The 20,363-nt window shown below is 39.7% G+C and overlaps 2 protein-coding genes across 5 annotated transcripts; both read left to right on the top strand.

Moving 5' to 3' along the window:
* The first annotated feature begins 46 nt into the window (after positions 1 to 46).
* Positions 47 to 7,621, top strand: LOC148322589 (interleukin-6 receptor subunit beta-like). 4 transcript variants are annotated; one of them, XM_088318049.1, is made up of 16 exons: positions 47 to 166; positions 1,124 to 1,229; positions 1,316 to 1,405; positions 2,118 to 2,180; positions 2,946 to 3,097; positions 3,209 to 3,351; positions 3,935 to 4,076; positions 4,166 to 4,242; positions 4,343 to 4,580; positions 4,838 to 5,026; positions 5,128 to 5,232; positions 5,310 to 5,444; positions 6,211 to 6,387; positions 6,498 to 6,567; positions 6,645 to 6,738; positions 6,811 to 7,621. In XM_088318049.1, the coding sequence occupies exons 3-16, from the start codon at positions 1,353 to 1,355 to the stop codon at positions 7,168 to 7,170; spliced, it is 1,998 nt and encodes a 665-aa protein (XP_088174175.1). In that variant the 5' UTR covers positions 47 to 166; positions 1,124 to 1,229; positions 1,316 to 1,352; the 3' UTR covers positions 7,171 to 7,621. The 4 variants fall into 4 exon arrangements, with proteins under 4 accessions (XP_088174175.1, XP_088174174.1, XP_088174173.1 ...); XM_088318048.1 differs by having other exon boundaries at positions 2,021 to 2,180; positions 4,346 to 4,580; XM_088318047.1 differs by having other exon boundaries at positions 2,021 to 2,180.
* A 746-nt stretch (positions 7,622 to 8,367) lies between these two features.
* LOC148322588 (transportin-2-like) lies at positions 8,368 to 19,896 on the top strand. Its single transcript, XM_088316982.1, has 25 exons — positions 8,368 to 8,505; positions 9,894 to 9,993; positions 10,228 to 10,303; positions 10,981 to 11,130; positions 11,312 to 11,418; positions 11,603 to 11,736; positions 12,353 to 12,434; positions 12,552 to 12,674; positions 12,905 to 13,023; positions 13,120 to 13,180; positions 13,260 to 13,434; positions 13,917 to 14,069; positions 14,150 to 14,375; positions 14,578 to 14,749; positions 14,846 to 14,932; positions 15,021 to 15,128; positions 15,211 to 15,369; positions 15,487 to 15,574; positions 15,656 to 15,754; positions 16,149 to 16,244; positions 16,324 to 16,399; positions 16,626 to 16,725; positions 16,831 to 16,905; positions 17,145 to 17,281; positions 17,470 to 19,896. The coding sequence occupies exons 2-24, from the start codon at positions 9,895 to 9,897 to the stop codon at positions 17,250 to 17,252; spliced, it is 2,673 nt and encodes an 890-aa protein (XP_088173108.1). The 5' UTR covers positions 8,368 to 8,505; position 9,894; the 3' UTR covers positions 17,253 to 17,281; positions 17,470 to 19,896.
* Positions 19,897 to 20,363: the final 467 nt, after the last annotated feature.

The raw sequence follows: 20,363 nt of genomic DNA, 5'->3' as shown, positions 1-20,363 counted from the left end.
CTGATATTTATGTGAGGAAAAAACGTCTTACTTCCGCATATATCACGTGGTAATTGCGTCATCGAATCTGTCGACGGGCGCTGCGAATAGATTCCGGGAAAAATGTCAAACATCAAACTTGAAATGAGGAGAGTCCACGCACGTTGTGAGTCTCACTGGAAATGAGGTTCGTAACTACTGTATTCAATATGTACATTTTTTAATAACGTGTATCCTAATGTTAGACTGAAGTGTCGAAAGTATAATGTCACCGAACGTCTCGGCCCAGGATGTTTTGTTTTTGTTTTCATATCACGAATCTCAAATACGTAAAGTAATCATGGAGGGGAATAGCGCACTTAAATGTTACTCTTTCGCCGTAGGGATTGTATAAATATAATATAAATATAAAATACCATATTTATTAAGTTGTTTTGTGCTTATACGATAAAATCCGCTTCATCTGATGTCTGTGAGTCGCCAATGTGATCGACACTTGTTTAAAAGAAGAACTGGAACTATACCAGACAAGATGCTGAAAATGAAATGAGTAAAGTCGTGCTTAGTATGTATATTTAATTATATTTGAACTCAGTTAAGTATGTTTGAGTATTAAAACGGTTAATGTACATGTTATTACACCGTAATGCTCCAGCAGTCACATTCTTCCTAGCCCGATCTGTATAACGGCGTGGTTGACCAATTGCAATTGCTATATTGGGTTTCTACAAGTCTCATACAATAAACAAAATATATTTTAAAATGCAATAAATGATTAGATATGTTAAGCAGTTTTTTCTACATCAACTATTTCCAGAATGTGGATTAGGAATGACCCAATTCCCTAACCACTTAATTCTCATGCAGACATAACTCCCCTGAACTTCCTTCTATGGGGTTATATTAAAGAGCTCTTGCAAAAGAGCGCCAAGAACTACTCATTTTGTCACGATCTGTCTGTTCATTCGATTCTGTAATAAATGAGTTTACTTGTAAAGACACTTTATGGATGCCCAATATTATGGACTGAATTACAAGCAGGCCCGTCCATCACATGAACAATTATTGTCTTGCAAGTATTTGCATGCTTCGAAAATATATTTTAACACAACTAAAACACTCTACCACCATGCACATTTTCAAGGTGTGACGGAACATACCAGATCTGCCTAAGATCCCAGAAGTCAGTGGAAGGACATCTGTTTTGGCATCATACATACATTTGACACACACCAAAAAACACAGTCTCAGTAAGTAAAATCCATGGCTCTTTTCACAAATATGAATTATTGGTTTTATCGGTAATGACACAATCTCTATGTGTTTACATTTACAGGCACAAGAGGGCTTTGTCCAAATGTAATGGCCCAAGGATGGCTTCTCCCGATGTTAATAGTCAACATGACAATTATTTTTGCTGTTGCAGGCAAGCGCTTTAGTGATTATTTATATATATATATATATATATATATTGTAGCTTGTATTGACACAAAGATGCTGTGAAGAACGTTCTGTCTGCATTGTGCTCATTTCCTGTTAGTTCTCTTCTGAGCTTTTTTGGGGGGTTACATTGCGACATTGCACAGCTGTCTAAATCTTATTTCTTTATTTGGAAACTTTTTGTTCCTGTGTTTACACGTTATATTCCTCACACTTGAAATTCCATCAAGCAGCCGAGAAAAACAACATTGGAGGATTGCGGGACAAATTTGTAGAAATAAAATGCTCGCTCCCTGATGCCGTTATTTCATGCAGACTGATTACTCACTCATGTTCACTTTATGCTTTCGTTTTCAAATGAAGTTAAAGTTAAATATGATCAACCCTATTACTCTTTACAACTCTGAAAATGCAGAGCAGCTCATGAGTGGATTTCCCCAATCTCTCGCCACTCGCCCCCTCATCCTTTCTACGCGTAGTGACTAGCAAATCCAGTGCCCTAAAAAACAATTTACACTCTTCTCAAATGAATACTTTTTGGCGTAGTTTCCCCGTGGGATCTGTTCCGATTCAGGTTTACCTTACCAAATTCTTCTTTTAGGTTTTTTAGATCCGCCGGAGCCTCCTTCCAAACCCGAGTGCCACATTCAATGTAATGACACCTGCGGGGTTGATATTCACTGTCGTTGGATTCACAGATTTGATCCTCAGATGCCCACAAACTACAGTCTACACTGGGAAACTGCAGACAGCATGAGCATGTAAGAGTAACATGAAGCTGATAAGCAAATGACAGAGGTGGGAAGAGTCGCCAAAACTTTTATTCATGTAACAATACTGTTACTATCAAAAACTATAATTCAAATTAATTAATTGAGTTAGAGGAAGTCGTAATGTGTTATTTATTTTCTAATATGAGCATGAATGTTAAATAAAGCAAATAGAAATAGGAATGTGCAACTTCCTATTAATATAAACCAAATAAAACGATAGTAAATGAAATCTTTTTTTAAATAAAAAAAAAATAAATAAAAATAAGGCAAATTAACCATTCATCCATTTTCAATACCTTTTCCCCTTTATTCTTCTCACGGGCTGTAAGGTAAATATAGATTTCTGCTTTGTAAATCAGTCACTCTCAGTTTGAGGCCACAGTTTGGAGACTTTGACATGTGACTGCCTGGTTTCGTTTGATGGATCTAATGGAGTCCAATGTCAATAGTAATGTTGGATCAAAACACAAAATCATGTGTCGCAAATCTCTCTGATGAACCCAAATTAATTGCACAAACGAGCAAGCAAGTAGATAAAATAAACAACTAGTGAGTGAAATGTAGTTAATTGTAGTTGAGTAAAAGTAGATTCTTCTTTCCAAAAGTACTCAAGTAAAAAGCATGCTCTATTAAAGATACTACAACTCTGTCAAGTACAATTTATCGAAAAACGTATTCAAATAAAAGTAACGGAGTAAACATTGCTTGTTACTATCCAACTGGAGTCACCTGATCTCTTCTCGTTTTCTCCAGTGAGGGCCGTGTGGATACTGGGACCAGTTTGAGTGGATCTATCGATCGTGAACACTTTTCCATGAACAGTGAACTTCGTGTTTGGGTGCAGGCTGAGAGTAAACACGGTTCTGCCAAATCCCAAGTGGACGTCTTCAACACAGGAGACCTCAGTGAGTCCTGGAAATATTACTCATATGTACAAACATCTGCTATGATAATGAAAGTTCAACCGCATGAATAATCACAGTATTTATTTTACGTTGACATATTTCTGCCCTTAGTGAAGCCATCACCTCCTGTCATTTCATGGAGCCACCAAGATCCTTTGGAAATATCCTGGAGTTCCATCTGTAATGAGCCACACCTCTCTTTCGGATCGTGCGATGTGCGATATCGGACTGAAGTAGAAAAACTCTGGCATGAGGTACATCTGTGCCAATTTCCTGACATGTTACAGACCAAACCGGGGACTGAATTAATGAATTTGTTTGAGCATTTTCTGCTCTGTCAGTTTGAAATAATGTCGATTTTGAAGAAGGTAACGGAAATTAAAACGATACATTAAAAATTAAAACTCATTCATCGATTAATTGACGTATTCATCGATTATTAAAACAATCATTAGTTGCAGCCCTATTTCTACTCTTTTAACTTGTTAATTGGAAATGTATGTCTTTATACACACATTTTTAGAGGGCGGCAGGTGCTAGAGGACTTAAAGTTCCTGTGAAGTGAAAATAAATATGTCCTCTTTTGTTGAGTGTTATTAACAACCCGGCCAATTTGAAATGGTAAAATCTGCTTCAAGCTTTCAGTGGCTGCAATATATGCCATGAATATGTTAGATGCTATAACAAGCGCCAAGCTCCTGTTGATGCACTGGCAGTCAAGTCAAATTAAAAATAAAAAAACATTTTATCGCTCCTCGCAATTGCGCCGGATTGCCACTGATGTGAACCCGCGAAGCTGACTTGTTCTCACTCAATGCATTTTGCTTTTTGGTTTAGGAGGAAATTGGAGCACAAATCAGATATGAATTCAGTGGTCCGATCCAGGCTGGTATAGTCCATGAATTTCAGGTTCGGTGTTCCTGTGACACAGGCTTGATCAGTGACTGGAGCGCAACCCTCACAATAAGATCTGAAACAGGTAAGGCTAGTCTGATGAGGCGGTTTATGAATAACCTTTTAATCAATGTCCGTAGGCTAATGTTTGGAGCACGTCTTGTTTTGTTTCAGCCCCCACTGGACAGGTAACTGTATGGAAGGATTGTGGCATGCCTGCCACTAATATCGATTGTGCTATCATCTGGAAGGTAGACAACACCTCAAATTTTAATTTATTCATCCAGATAACCAAATCTCAACTGTCTTGATTCACGTTCCGTTCTTTTTGCCCACTTTGCTCTCCTCCAGAAGCTTCCTCTCTCGCAGGCTCGTGGCCACATTCTGGGGTATGAAGTTATGTTGTTCTCTAAACACAGTGAGACTGTGCTAGTGAACATTTCCGTAGCTGAGCCGAGGGGCTGGTTGGTGTGTGATGAGATGCAGTGCCATCTCAACTCCTCTTTAAAGACTGTGACCTCAGCCAGTATATCAGCCTACAACGCCCATGGTGCCACAGAGGCCTCCTACCTCACAATTCCAACGCCAGGTATCAGTTGTCCGGAATGTCATTAAATTTCTCGAATAGGAGCAGCAGTGAAAGTGGAAAAAAACATCATTTTGATAGGACAAATACCAAAACTGCCTGACTGTCTCTTTCATTATTCTTCCAAATGCAACCTGACGAGACTGTAAAATATGTTTTATTCATTATTTCTACAGTTCATCACAAGAGAAATATGTGCTAACTTCTCAGTTTGATTATACAATAACGACATAGGTAATACTTTGCTCGGATGAATATAGGTAAAGTGAGAAGCGAGCACCCCATTGATGTCAGGATGAATACGACAAATCTCACCGTCCGGTGGGATCTGCCCGACGACAAATCATTCAAGGAATATGTGGTGCAATACAAAAAAGCAGGAAGTCTTCTGGGGGAAGGATTTGACTGGATTAGAGTCAATAAAAGCTGTACTACAGTTACATTTAAAGGTTGGTTTAATTTGGTTAGTTTGACGGTAATTCAAGTGGGAATTAAGTTACGTAGTCACATGAATTTAAAAAGTTTTAAAAGGCTTTGTTTCCCCCGGCAGGTGATTTTGAAAAGTACAGACCATACCAAGTGTCGCTGTTTACTGTTACAAGCAATCAAGAAAGCCATCATCTTTCATCTTTTATTGGATATTCTTGTCACGGAAGTATGAATCTATACATTCAATCACTATTCCCTCCGAAAAAATTGTTGCGATCAATTGTGTCTTTTTGCTGTTTTCAGTTCCCGCCAAAGTGGTCTCATTTAAAGTCATTTCGATTGCTGCAACACATGCCACGCTGTTTTGGGAACCTGTACTGCTGGCGATGCAGAACGGGCTGATCTTGTATTACGAAATAGGAGTTCATGGACAAATGGGTAAACAGCATGAACACACTCTGTTGATTTAGCAAAGAATCTCCTTAAAACCTCTCAATGGTTACCGAAATAACTTAAAATGGCCAAATTGATAATGAATAAAAGTAACAAATAAAACCAGGCACTCTTGTATTTACAGCTTGGAGCGAGGCTTAACGTTTTACAATGCGTTGACAAGTCTATTGTCCATAGGAGATATTTGTGTTTTCAATATATTTGATATATACCGCCGCTATTACTTGCGTTTGTGTCAGCGAAAGACGAAAATATTAAGGTTTGTTTGCGCACTCTGTGCTGTCAACAAATTGTTATCTAGCCTCAAAAACGAAACTCAAAAAATGGTCAACACTGTAGTATGGATGTATAATAAATACAACAATTTAAAATATAATACTACAATTTAGTATTGTAATCATAATATAATAATATGATCAAATATTTTAATAATATTGTATAATAAAATAATATTATAATATTGTTCCCCATATTGGCCTATTATGCCCCTGTAAATAATTATAGTCATTTAAGAGGACATAAAAAAAAAAATCAGTGCAGGATATTTGTTTGTTAATTTTCAGAATTTTCCATTTATTAATTAAGTTCAAATTATTTCAATGACCATTGAGATTTTCTTTCGGTAAAGGAAGAGGAGCAACAATTTTGTCCTTATAATACACACTGTATGTGTCACTTAATCATTTTAAAATCTCTGTGTTTAACTAAATAATCTCACGTTGGTCAACATACTGTATGTCCCTTACAACAGTGTACAACGTGAGCGCCTTCCCTCAGGGTGAAAATAAGACGTTTGAGCTGCCAAATCTCAGTCCACATCATGAGTATGAAGTATGGATCAAGGCTGTGACTGAAGCTGGGCCCGGAGCCAATGTCACCATCAGTTTCTTCACAAAGCAACAAGAGCATCTTCCGTTAAAATCAAAACGTACATCAATTATTTTCTCGGAATTACCCTTCTAATAAAAAGCGATTACTCATATATGACACATCAGGTTTTTCTTTTTTGCCATTCCTCTTGTGATTTGTATTTCTCAGAACTCGTATTAGGACTCCTGCTCCTAATCTGTCTCCCAGTCATAATCTGCAGTCTTTTTGCTTTATTCAGGTGAGAGGATACATTTGAGCTACTACGCATGTATTTTCCTGCTTCAACATCACTAACTCAACATGCTTGTTTGTCAGTTTTCGGAAAGGAACAAGCAAGACATGTCTGTGTATAAATGAGAAGATACCAGATCCTTACAACAGCACCATCTTCGAAATGATGAAGTATCAGGTGAGTTTAATTCTGTGGCGTATCAACCTTTTAACTGAAAATGTTTGACTTATTTGTGGGCTATCACTGTAGGTCAATGACCCTTTGGCTTGGATCTTTGTCCCCATCCGTGAACCACATTCCACCATGTGCACGTTAGAAGTAGTGGAAACACAACATCCTGTATTGGAACAAAAAACACATCGTCCTGTATTGGAACAAAACTGCCTCCCTGAAGACCAGACAAGACCAGCAGCTGCCTCAGAAGGATGTACTAGCAGGACACATAGATATGGCAGAGACCAGTACAGCAAAATGGTTGACTCTGAGGAGGAAATGGATGTGGGCGGGGTGGTGGGCCGGGATGATGGTTGGAGTTCAGAAGAAGAACACGACACATCAGGATATGAACAACACTTCATGCCAAGTGCAGTAGAAGTACTGACTGCTTGAAACGGTGTATTTACAGTAATACACTGTGCTGCCAATTAAAGAGTGATGAGTTTTGTTGTATTTATTGAAGACAACAAAGATCAGAAGATTGTAGGTGCCTCTGTCATACCAACTGTGGTTATTGTTGTGGCAATAATGACTGTAAGTAATAATTTGGTGTTGATGTTAACATCTTGTATACACAAAAAATAAGCAGTGGTTTTTTTTTTACGTTGTAATTTGTTTCCTAGATTTCATGAGTAATATTTGCTAGGTCAGTCATTTCTATTTTTTTTAATTCAACCCATTGAATGTGGTAAGCACTTTTAATGAGTTCATCATTTTGCAGGATAGTACAGAACATAGTATTTTTATAAATATATATTTTTACTGTATATTGCACTTGACACATTTTCTTATATAAATTGTCATTTCAAAAGTGTACAGCTGTTGATGAAATAAATTTTTTTTTTAGCAATAGCCGCTGTATTTACTTTAGAATTAGAATTAGAAATCCCTTTATTGTCATTGTACTCAAGTGTGCAACGAGATTAGAGTTCTGTGATGGTTAATTATATAAAATGCAGTTTATGTGTAAAGTACAGTGATTTTCAAAATTTGGGCCCATCTTGTATACCTCATGCCAATAGTGGTAAGCAAAAGAATCACCAAATTAATACATTAAATTGAAAAGATCCCCAATATGAAATACAATTGGCATATTAGATTGAATCTTGTGGTTATGCCCCCCTCAACAAATACATCTGATTCATAGTATATATTTAGATCATTTACAGTTCCGTTATATTTAACTTTGGGGCACAGTTAAAAAATATTCACAACTATCTACCTTCCACGTGTAAAACAATTCTAATTGAACCATTTTGTATTTTGTTCCTAGTTAATGCTCAGACTGCATAATGTTAAAATGATTTACATTAATCCATATACTTTTTAACCTTTTGTGGGGTTTTGATAAACACTTAAACCTACTATGTCAGTGTCCAGCACTCCAATGTCACTAAATTAATAATCCGTATTGTTTATTGAATTTATATGATCTAAATTTACAACACTGTCAGTAATAATAACACCATATAAATAAAGCTGTATTGTATTGTACATATAAAACCTGGAATTGGTGGGCAACCGATGTACATATTAATATGACGATTAATATAACATGAATACCGCTAGCTAATTGTAGTTAGTTAATCTCGCGAGATGATGACATTTCCAGAACGGAAGCCTCTAGCAGCCAGTTTCAGTCAGCGTGCTCATTTGAACAAGAAGAACCGCTAGGAGGGACGGTGGAAGAGCGGCCCAGCATTAATAAAGCAACGAAAAGTCAATATTGTACGTACTATACCGTAAGGGTTGAAGTAATTTTTTTTCAACGTGTTACGATGGCTATGTCGCCTCGGTATGTAAAGGAGTGCATTGATGGTGGTTAAAGTTTTCGTTGTTAAAGCATTAGCTCGTGTACAGCATTAGCACTAGCACCACCTTGCGCAACGTGTTCAACAAGTTTGCAGCTATTAGCTGACATCACGATTTTGATTGCGATTGGTAAACCCTATTCGAATGGTTTGCATGCTCACAATAATTGGGCTGGGCTTCCTTGTTCGGGATAGTGTTGTAATTGCATATTTTTCGTGCCCGTCACATGTGAACACGATGCCTTGAAACTTTCCACTCGACCAGGCCCGAGCTGAAAGGGCAATTTCGTTCGCTGATTCCTTTCTGTGTAGTTAGCTAATTCGAAGCAAAACAAACGAACGACGTAATCGTTTATTGTTTTTATCGTGTGATTTGATTTGTTGGGGACGTTCCGTTTATGTGACTAACCTTTCTCGGTATCAGTCAGAATTGATCGCGGCGGATCTTGCGACGTTGCTAAAGTTAGCTGACTTTTAGCCTATTCGTTTCTCAGCTAAATCTTTAGAACGCGGGTCCTCCATGCAAGGCTTTCATCCACGCGTACGACACTGCGAGTGTTTGCATCTAAATGTGTTTATACGTAAACACATTCGTAGATTAAATGTACTTCAGTGATTGAGCGTGGGGGTTGGGTAGGATTAACTTGAAGGATTAAGCCGGGTCATAGATTTTAACCGCTCGTGTTGTTTAATGTGCTCGTTTTGGGCCTCTAGCCTCTTTCCCAAGGGGATCTACACCCGTAAATATAACCAGGAGTGGCTAAAGAACTCACACTTTGTGCTGAACAAGACTACAGATACGTGTATAAAAACGGAGCCGGTAAAAGCAGAAGTAGTGATGCAATTTGTGTACAGCAAATGTAAAATTGAAACAAAAAATGTTTAGATTGTATACTGTAAAAAAACAACAACATGCAAGCCAGTAATCACGATGAAGTAATAGTTTTTAAAAGGCCTGATTAATGCAATATAAATATGCTTGATATGAAATAATCACTGCAACTTGTCAATTTATATCATAAAAATACAGGGCCAGCGCCAGTTTTGGCTGGGCCACAATTTCGGACCCTGTTAAGTGACGTACCGATGCTTGAAATGTTTACTTGCGTGCAATAACAAATTACTTGTACAAAATTATTTCTCACCTATTTTCAACATGTTTTTGGGAGATGATGCATCATGTTCAACTGACTCACTGATGGTCTTTGTACTCATACTGTCTGATCCCAATTTGTTCATCGCTTCCTCCACTATGTATTATTGCATGTACTTTATGACCCCCAAATAATGAATGCGTATGGACAGGATGGAGTGGCAGCCAGATGAGCAGGGGCTCCAGCAGGTCCTCCAGCTGCTTAAGGACTCGCAATCACCCGACACAGCAACACAGAGAGCCGTCCAACAAGTATCCTGACTGTCACTTGACTCTCTAAGTAGAAACTGACTTAATGTTTAGAAAAAGAAAAAAAATGTTTCATTCATGTAAGTACACTAGTATAATTTTGTCTTTGTATCTTAAACAGGCTGTTGTTTTTTTTTTGGTCTGCATAAGGTGATGGCAAATTCCATTTTGAGCATACTCTCAAATATTTTTGTTTAATGTTGCTCGGGGTGAAATGATCCTTAACCACTAATCTAGAAACTTGAACAACTGAACCAGTTCCCTGACTTCAACAACTATCTCATATTTGTCCTTACAAGACTTAAAACGGAAGGTAAATACACAGTTATAAATGTTATCTATTTTATTTTTTTTATCACTGCTACAATGGCGTCTTGTCATTTGATGATTTAACCTGAAAATTAAACTTAATGGCACCTGTTTTCCTTTGCAAGGTACCATCTTGAAACGCCATGGCTTTACTTGCTTTTGACAATTTTCCATTAAAAAAACAAAATCGAGAGTTTCTGGTCAGTTGGGATGCCAATCCAATATGATATTGGTGGCCCAAACCACTGCTAGTCACTCATTGGTTGATTAGATTCATGCAAACTGTTTTCGTTCCCACCAGATGCTAGTTTCCCCACAAAACGATTTTGAAGTGGATAACTTGACAAGCTGGTACCCTGCAATGGGAAGTTGGTAAATCATGCTTATCTAATAATGGCAGGAAACTTATTAAAGATATTATGACGAATCGCCATCCACTTGTACATTTTATTCACGAGTACGTACGTCTTGCCACTAAATAAATTCACTAGTCTTTTTGTCTTTTTTTTTTGTTGTAAAAAAGGATCAATACAGTAAGAAAATCTCCACCAATTAAGCAATTAGATTTTTTTTTTAAATTTTTCCCGAAAAACTCAAACTTAATGGATTACTCGCCTCGTATTTGTGCCTATACTTAAGCATTGCGTACCAGATCGCTCACCATTGCTTCTTAATTCCTAGACGAGCCGACTCGCTCTCTCAGCGGTCTGATCCTGAAGAACAACGTTAAGGCCCATTACCAGAACTTTCCGCCAACTGTTGCCGACTTCATCAAGCAGGAATGCGTCAACAACATTGGCGACCCCTCGCCCCTCATCCGTGCCACCATCGGTGAGTGTCGGACCCCTAAAGTAATCACACGAAACTTGTGCCTTTGGAAGTGATGCATACAATCTTCTGACTTCTCGTGAAGGTGTTTGTATTCATACTGTCTGATCCAGAGATCCCGCCAACCCACCATGAATGGGCTCATCCTTCCGCCCCTGACAGAAGTCCTATCTTTGTCTTGTAGGCATCTTGATCACGACTATTTCCTCCAAGGGAGAGCTGCAGTCCTGGCCTGAGCTGCTGCCTCAGCTGTGCAATCTGCTTAACTCGGAGGACTACAATACGTGCGAGGTACCTCATATTCTTAGTCAATGTCACGTAAGAATATATTTTATTTTTAAGATGGGTTCAAGTCAAATCTCAAAATTACATCAGTGGCTCGATTGCCGTTACAATGAAAACCTCGCTCTCTCCTCTGTGTCCCTGTACGTTTGCGTTTGATTTGACAGCCTCTCTGTGTGTGTCCGTGTCTCAGGGCTCGTTTGGAGCACTGCAGAAGATCTGCGAGGACTCGTCAGAGCTGCTGGACAGCGATGCTTTGAACAGACCGCTTAATATCATGATACCGAAATTCCTTCAGTTCTTCAAGCACTGCAATCCAAAAATTAGGTACAGGACAAGAGGAGATTGACTCCATTGACTGTTGCCTGTTTTATTTTTATTTATCACTCTGTGCTACAGATTATGCATTTTGTAAGCCAAAATACCGAAAGTAAGGTCTGGAAGATTTAATTCAACACTGTTTTTATAGTTTATTAGATGCGAATGAGAGTGCAAACTGAGATGTTAAAGTAAATAAGAGTGAAATTATTTTTATCCCACTGTCCCATAGGCCACAGTGATAATGTCCCTCATTTTAATATTTGGAACGCACTGCCGGAATTAGCTCATTAGTTTAGTAGCCTACATTTCCCATGATCCTTATACACAGTATCACAAAGTAGTCCTTGTTCCGGTATGACAAAAACAGACGCCTGCAAGCGATTTTGAAGCGGATGAGAATGACAGCACAAACGTAAGGGAAAGGAATTTAAATTAAAGACAATGAACGGAAAAGTCGACGTTCATCCATGCATCGGGCGCATTTGACTACGAGGCGCACTGCGATTCTTGAGAAAATTAAAGGATTTTAAGTGCGCCCTAAGATCTGGAAAAAAAAACCGGTAGTTGCAAACTAACTGTATATGTGTTATGTATACGCTGCATTCTCATTCATTTTGTGCAGGTCCCATGCCATAGCCTGTGTGAACCAGTTCATCATTGGTCGAGCACAGGCCCTCATGAACAACATTGACACCTTCATTGAGGTTGGTGTTTGGATGCTAAAGTAAATTGGAGCTAGTTTTTGTCATGGTTTCCCCACCTGCTGTCGACGGTAGCCGTCTTTTCTTCACAACCTCAAATGTAGTATTGCACCCCTTTAGAGCCTCTTTGCGCTGGCAGCAGACGAGGACTCCGAAGTCAGAAAGAATGTTTGCCGAGCCTTGGTCATGCTATTGGAGGTCCGCATCGATCGGCTCATCCCCCACATGCACAGCATCATCCAGGTTAGGGAAACACTGCCCAGTCCCAAAATGATGGAAGGCCAGCTGAGTTTTTACATTCAACTCAGAATTATTTGTATCTCACCTGGATATGATGACACACCCAGCTCATTGATTCACAATGATACCTTAAGTTCCATAATCCTCTGATCCAGATTTGTTGCAGCTCTGTGCCAGAATCTTGTTTAAAATCTGTTGCGATTAGTCCCCAACATGATTTATCTCTCCTGCAGTACATGTTGCAGCGTACACAGGACCCAGATGAGAACGTAGCTCTGGAAGCCTGCGAGTTTTGGTTGACTCTAGCCGAGCAGCCTATCTGCAAGGATATGCTGTCAGGACACCTGGTGCAGTGAGTAGCTAACATTCATCGTAACTGTACCCACTTGTCTTAAAAAAGGGGTCACTAGATTTCACAATTTATGAGATCTTTTTTTTTCTCAAATAGACTGACCCCTATCTTGGTAAATGGGATGAAGTATTCAGAGATCGATATTATACTGTTGAAGGTGAGATGTCCTGTTAAAGTATAATAAAATCCAAAGGCGGATTTGGAAGGTGTCTCAATTGCATATATGTAATGACCAGGGCGATGTGGAGGAAGACGAGGCAGTACCAGACAGCGATCAGGACATCAAGCCACGTTTCCACAAGTCGCGCACTGTCACCTTGCAGCATGAAGGTTTAGAGGGAGGGGACAGTGAGGACATTGAAGATGACGACGATGACGATGATGATGACACGTTGTCTGACTGGAATTTGCGTGAGGAGAAATACTGTTCTAATATTCTATAATGAATGCATCTACCTAGAGCGGGCGTGGGCAAACTACGGCCCGGGGGCCACTTGCGGCCCATTAAAACGTTTTAATCCGGCCCGCCAAACTTGGAAAAAAATTGAATGAATAAACCTTGTTAATGTTTTATTTTCTAAATACTCTGGTGTGTCACAAACATGTTTTTTTCTAATGCTTTTGTTCATTTTCATTTAAAATTAAATGTATTTTTTTTTCTCAGTTGAGGTGAGGTTATCAAAACACTCCATCCATCTGCTCCTGGTCCGGCCCCTCTGTCAAATTTTAGAACCCATTGTGGACCACCAATCAAAAAGACCTGACCTAGAGTGACCGATAATAAATAGATTGGAATTTTGAATTCGCTAAGCTTCATAATTAGTTGAATGTTCTTTGAATGCTGCTTCCAATTGGTTGAGAAGAATAATTAAATTACTGATTTCAATGCACAGGAAAGTGTTCAGCGGCAGCGCTGGACGTGCTTGCCAACGTCTTTAGGGATGAGCTGCTGCCCCACCTGCTGCCTCTCCTGAAAGGCTTGCTCTTCCATCCTGACTGGGTCGTCAAGGAATCTGGCATCCTTGTATTAGGCGCGATTGCAGAGGGTGAGATCTGGTGATGTTTGCGCGTCACTGACCTTCAAAGCAAAACGCATTCAACACGGAAAGTATTGTTTGTGCCGCAGGCTGCATGCAGGGCATGGTTCCCTACCTGCCAGAGCTCATCCCGCACCTTATCCAGTGTCTGAGCGACAAGAAGGCCCTGGTGCGCTCCATTGCCTGCTGGACTCTTAGTCGTTACGCACATTGGGTCGTGTCCCAGCCCCCCGACTCCTACCTCAAGCCCCTCATGACGGAGCTTCTGAAGTGCATCCTTGATCCAAACAAAAGGGTTCAAGAAGCTGCCTGCAGGTGAACCTCTCTCGCTTCTCTTCCTCAAGTGGAAATGATGACCCACCCAGCTCATTGAATAACAATGATACATGTTGTTCCCATATTTTGTTCCGATCCACGTCATTTTTATCAAATCATTTGTTGACTGGTAGAGTCATTTATGTGCCATAGATTAGATTAGTCATGTTGTTGTTGTCCTCCATCTTTGTTTTCACCATAGCGCATTTGCCACCTTAGAAGAGGAGGCATGCACAGAGCTTGTCCCATATTTAAGCTTCATTTTGGACACGCTGGTCTTTGCCTTTGGAAAGTACCAGCACAAGAATCTCCTCATCCTCTACGATGCCATCGGAACCCTTGCCGACTCGGTGGGCCACCACCTTAATCAGCCTGTAAGCACTTTACCAGTCTTTTGTCTGCTATCCACTATTTGGTGCCTAAATAGTCACGCAAACATTTTCATTTCAATGTTTGATATTTCTTCTCAGGAGTACATTCAAAAGCTGATGCCCCCTCTTATTGCAAAGTGGAATGAGCTCAAGGATGAGGACAAGGATCTTTTTCCTCTTTTGGAGGTAAATATTACATTTAATATTTTTTCACATTTTCCAGTAAAATAAAAAAATATGTATATATATATCTTTGAACATGGATCTTTTTCAGTGTTTGTCTTCAGTCGCCACTGCTCTGCAGAGTGGGTTCCTGCCTTACTGTGAACCTGTCTACCAGCGCTGTGTTACACTGGTCCAGAAGACCTTAGCTCAGGCTATGGTGAGGTCAAAAGGGCTTTTTATTTTTATTTTTTTTGTGTGCACTTGTCTCAAACAAATATACTGAGATGAAGCATTTGCAGATGTACAACCAGCACCCGGACCAGTATGAGGCTCCTGACAAGGACTTCATGATTGTGGCCCTAGATCTGCTCAGTGGCCTAGCTGAGGGTTTGGGAAGTCATGTGGAGCAACTTGTCGCCCGGTCCAATATCATGACGCTGCTTTTCCAGTGTATGCAGGTACGGCCTTCTTTGTGTCATGAATGTTGATGCGCTTTATGTGATGGATGCTCAAATTAGATAAACACGGCTACTGCTTGTAGAAGTGCTCGAATGAGATATTTCTGTGTGTTGCAGGATACGATGCCTGAAGTGAGGCAAAGCTCCTTCGCTCTTTTGGGAGATTTAACAAAGGTCTGCTTCCTGCATGTCAAACCTTGCATTGGTGAGTGTTTTTCAGAACTCATGAGTCCACAGTGGTGTAATGTGTGTTAAATGCAATTTCTTGTGTGTGTCGTGTTGCCAGCTGAGTTTATGCCCATCCTGGGCCTCAATCTGAACCCAGAGTTTATATCGGTGTGTAACAACGCAACTTGGGCCATTGGGGAGATCGCCATGCAAATGGGTGAGTAGAAAAGCAAGAAGGTGCCGACGGCGCGTTTTATATTTAAATAAAAAATGACAAGGTCTCAATATCTGAACATGATGAAAATCCCAGCTCATTGACAAAAAAATGATACATTTTGTTCCTATATTTTCTGATCCAGATATTCATGACCTGCCATGCAATTTGAGCTCTAAATTAGCAGCTTTTGGAAGTCTGTAACCACTGCAACTAAAATCATTGCAGCATTTCTGTACATGTGCAAATCTTGGACCCGCTTAACCACTTTTCTCTGCCCTCTGCTGCACTTCTCTTGTATGTTGTTTGATAGGATTCATAACTAACTTCTCTAGCATAAAGTTTGGGTGGGTAAGAGATGGTAATGCTGGTGTGGTTTTGTCGTTTGTTTCTCTAGGTGCAGAAATGCAGCTTTACGTTGGGGTGGTTTTGCCACACCTGGTGGAGATCATCAATAGGCCCAACACACCAAAGACCCTGCTGGAAAACACAGGTATGCACATCAATTGTTAAGTAATAAGTTTTTTTTTTTAAGCAATGATATTCTGAATACTTGTGTCCTTTGTGTGCAGCCATTACAATAGGAAGACTGGGTTATGTCTGTCCTCAGGAAGTGGCGCCACAGCTTCAACATTTTATTAGGCCGTGGTGAGTCATTTTCTAATGCAGATTTTTTTGTTTGTATGCACAGTATGGGGACCCAGTTTTTAAGGTGGAGCTTTTTTCCCCCCAGCTTTAAAAAAAACCTCCAATCCCACGAGCATCATTCTGTTCTTGGGTTCTCATTAACTCACCAAATTGTTTACTGTTCATGAAAAGCGATGCTGCCATGATTTTGAAGCCCCTGTCAGACTGAATAAATGTGACTTTGCAGGTGCACATCACTGAGGAATATCAGGGATAACGAAGAGAAGGATTCAGCCTTCCGTGGAATCTGTGTGATGATTGGCGTGAACCCAGCTGGTGTTGTACAGGTGCGCTGATTTGATCCCTGAACAGGTCAACGCTTGTGGTATAAAGTCTAACGCATGTGGGAATATCTCTGCGTGCTTGATAAACTAACTGTTCTTTCTGCGCAGGACTTTATTTTCTTTTGTGATGCTGTAGCCTCCTGGGTCAACCCGAAGGAGGACCTGAGGGACATGTTTTATAAGGTTAGTGACATCAAGTGTTTAAATGCTTTCCAAGCGTCTAGGGTTGGCTCGTCAAACTGTGATGATTATTTCTAAGACATTCGAAATCTGACCCCCTGTGCGGATGACTTTTTAATCTGAGAAGTGCGGTAGAGCTGACCAAAAGACATTTTGAAGGAAAACTCAACATTTGAGCTAGTGGTAGACTAGCTGACTTAAATGAACCATAGAGCAACTTCTTTCTCCTTCATTCATCCTAGATCCTGCATGGCTTCAAGGACCAAGTCGGTCAAGAGAACTGGCAGCAGTTTTCAGAGCAGTTCCCGCCATTGTTGAAGGAGCGTCTGTCAGCATGCTACGGCGTCTAACTAGTTCACACTGGATGCTGACCTGTTCGGTATGCTCGTCCGTGTCGCTCAGAAGTCTCAACTCAGCCTCTCTGGAGATGAAGACACACCCAGCTCATTGAAAAAGCAATGATACATTTTGTTCCATATTTCCTGATCCATAGTTTTATGATGATGATGATCATTAAGCAACTGTTTCAAATTCTCAGGTGCTTTTTTTTTTCTCTCTCTTCTTCAGGTTAACATAGGGAGGGGTTACCAGGGGACTCATTGCACTGCCCAGCATAGCAGGGAGGGACGATCTGGAGGGACGTGACGGGCCTTCGTACGGCAGAGGGTCCCCTCCCCCCCTTTCCCTGTGCCCTGTGTCTCTGTGAGGGAGGGAGGGTGGGAGGAGGGAGGGTAAACTTAGGGATGTATGTATACCTCTTGGATTTCACACCTCGCAAAATCCAACATGCTCAAAAGTGACTTTCACCAAATAGCACCACAGGGATTCAAGTTGGTTGGTGGAAAAAGGGGGCTGGCTTTGACCTCCCCCACCCCTCAATTTGATTACTTCACAATAATATTGAGGGGAGGCAGATAGTTGTCTTATGGGTACATTAAACGGAATCATCTGAACCAGCATAGGGTGCCATAGTCCCAAATCTCCCAAGGCACAGTGTGTTGACGCGCATACATCAGTGTGTTAAAACGGGCTTGCGTGTCTTTTACTATTACAAGGCACCTCTCGGTTTTGCCAGAGGCTAAACAAAACATGCTTTTATGTAATAATGCAAGAAATGTGCAGAAATATTTGCACCTTTTTACAGGAAATAGTGCAGAAACCCTTTGGTGTGCATATCCTAGGGTCTTTTTCTCTTGTCATCTGTACATTTATGCTGAGTTAGGATCTGATTGCCTCTAAAGTGATGCATGTTGAATGAATATCTGAGTTGTATACTAATAGTAGGGAGGCTGCCATCATGTAGCAATCAAGATGCTTGTTTTTTTTCTCCCCCCCTCCCACATTTACCTTAGTCGGCGTCCTTATTGTTTAAAGGAGATTGCGTAAATACCAATTCTAGGTACATGAATACTTTTTTAAAAGAAGAGCTGGAATACTGTAGGCATGTTACAGTCTTCTGCTGCTTCTTAATTTCTCAAGAACTTTCAAAACGGACGTAATGAGTTAAGCCGTCAAGAATAACTAGGTTCGTACTGATATAAATGCACTTTTTTTTTTTTACTATGTATGAAATATAGAATTTAAAAGTATGTACTGAGAGGGGGATATCTGATAAGGGATTATAGGACCGCCTGGATTGTTAGTCATTTTAAGTGATTATAAAATGATAGGTAATACTTGAGGCCTCTTAACATAGTAATAATAATTTAGCTTGTCCTAAAATTAAGATTGAAGAGGAGGGTCTATTTCAGTATTTTACGTCCCAGTTGCAGCTCTGTATCTTTACGTAAATGTCCCCCAAAACACACCTTTTTTTTTTTCTCTTTTCTTTTTTTTTTTTTTTTAAATGAAAATGGCACTCATTACAAATATGTCATAAACCCCGCATGCTTTCCAATTGAGTGTTACTCCTTTATAGACATTTTGTAATGCATCCATTTTTGGAGGGAATCTTGCTTTAAGAGCTTTGATGGCAATATAACTTTTCACGCTGGACTAATGGGGTCCTGTTCCAGTTTTTGATCCAACTAGTAATTATTGACAGCTGATATGTTATTCCACCTGTTGACACTGTGTACGTTATACCGAGAAATCCACTGATCCCAATTGTTCTACCCGACACTGGATAGCTGGATAGAGCGATCTTTATCCAGCTTTGTCTTCTAGCCATTGTCCATAGTGGACGATTGTATTGGAAGTGTGTATGGCTTCTAGCCTGTGGGTGTTTCGCTATTAAGGTGTGCGTGTACACGAGTATTGCTTGCATGTTGTTTTGCACCAGCCCTACCCTAAGGTTATGTGCCGGGCATAGTCGGGGAGGGAAAAATTAGTGTGGCAACTGCCAACAACATTTGCCTGCCAGTTAACATCAGACCAAGCTTCTGATAGGATGACTATGGTTAAGGAAAATGTAACTCCATCACATCATGTCCCTGAGTATTAGCTAGGTTTATGAATTTAGTTTCTTTTATTATTTTTTTAAGTCAATTCAATGTTTTTGGTATGAACTTTGGTAGCACAATTGCATTGGCTCATTTAAAGCTGCTAAGACACTCAAGATGCTCACTAATGGCAATACTTGTTTATTCGGTAGGCAAGAATTGAGACAAGAGGTGGTCTTTGCAAATTGTGATACATGAAGATGTTTTTTTTTGTATTATTTTCATGCTTGTGGTATTTTATTTATTTTTGTGCGGTCTGCACAAATTGTTTTTTTTGGACTTCAAAAGTTATTTTCTTTTTCTTTTCGTTTAAAGAAGTATTAATTTTATAGTGGACCATTTAATTACATCAAATTTGATGTTGAGGTTGACTGAAGAAGTCTGGGCTTGGCGCATACCTTAGGGAAGACAACGGAATCATAACTTTGTTTAAATATGATATCAAGGCTGGCAAGTTTCACCTCCCTTTTTGTTTAACTGTGGTGCAGGTGGGATGTTTGCTGATGTACTCCTTTTTAATTTTATCAAAGGGGAAAATAAATTTTTTCTATAACACTGTGTTCCAAATTATTATGCACATATGATTTAAGTTGAGCATTTTTGTTTTGTTTTTTCCCCCTCAGGCAAGTTCTGGTTCTCCCATCTACAATCGCTATCTAGCTCATAAGTTTTCTTATTTCCCATGAGCCTAATTAAAGGAAAATTGGATGTACTTTAATATAGATTACTGCTGTATTATAGTAATTTTACACCAACTTGTCATAGAGTCTGCGTCATTAATATCAGGTAATTGCTGATCAAAATAATTAAATGCTTTTTAAATTGCAATGACAACGACAAACGAACCAAAAAAACGTATTTAGACTTGTATTTGGACAGCGACATTGCAGTTTATAGCAGCTCAAATTTGATAGAACAAAAAATAAATCTACAATTACTACTGGAAGCGTTGTGGCCAAATGAACACGTCGAAATGAAGTGAGTAGAGTGTTGGAAATAACACAATTTAGTGGGACGAAT

The sequence above is a fragment of the Idiotropiscis lumnitzeri genome, chromosome 15, assembly GCF_059441095.1.
Source record: "Idiotropiscis lumnitzeri isolate Australia: NSW breed Sydney's pygmy pipehorse chromosome 15, RoL_Ilum_1.0, whole genome shotgun sequence".
Lineage (NCBI taxonomy): Eukaryota > Metazoa > Chordata > Actinopteri > Syngnathiformes > Syngnathidae > Idiotropiscis > Idiotropiscis lumnitzeri.
This window is presented reverse-complemented; position numbering and strand designations above follow the sequence as displayed.

Excerpts from the sequence above, each read along its gene's own strand:
- LOC148322588 (XM_088316982.1), top strand. The coding sequence starts at position 9,895 with ATGGAGTGGCAGCCAGATGAGCAGGGGCTCCAGCAGGTCCTCCAGCTG. Across the intron at positions 12,675-12,904 it reads ACATGCACAGCATCATCCAG|TACATGTTGCAGCGTACACA; the intron begins GTTAGGGAAACA and ends TCTCTCCTGCAG. Across the intron at positions 16,906-17,144 it reads TGAGGGACATGTTTTATAAG|ATCCTGCATGGCTTCAAGGA; the intron begins GTTAGTGACATC and ends CATTCATCCTAG.
- LOC148322589 (XM_088318047.1), top strand. The coding sequence starts at position 1,342 with ATGGCCCAAGGATGGCTTCTCCCGATGTTAATAGTCAACATGACAATT. Across the intron at positions 5,445-6,210 it reads AGGAGTTCATGGACAAATGG|TGTACAACGTGAGCGCCTTC; the intron begins GTAAACAGCATG and ends CCCTTACAACAG. Across the intron at positions 6,568-6,644 it reads AGTCTTTTTGCTTTATTCAG|TTTTCGGAAAGGAACAAGCA; the intron begins GTGAGAGGATAC and ends CTTGTTTGTCAG.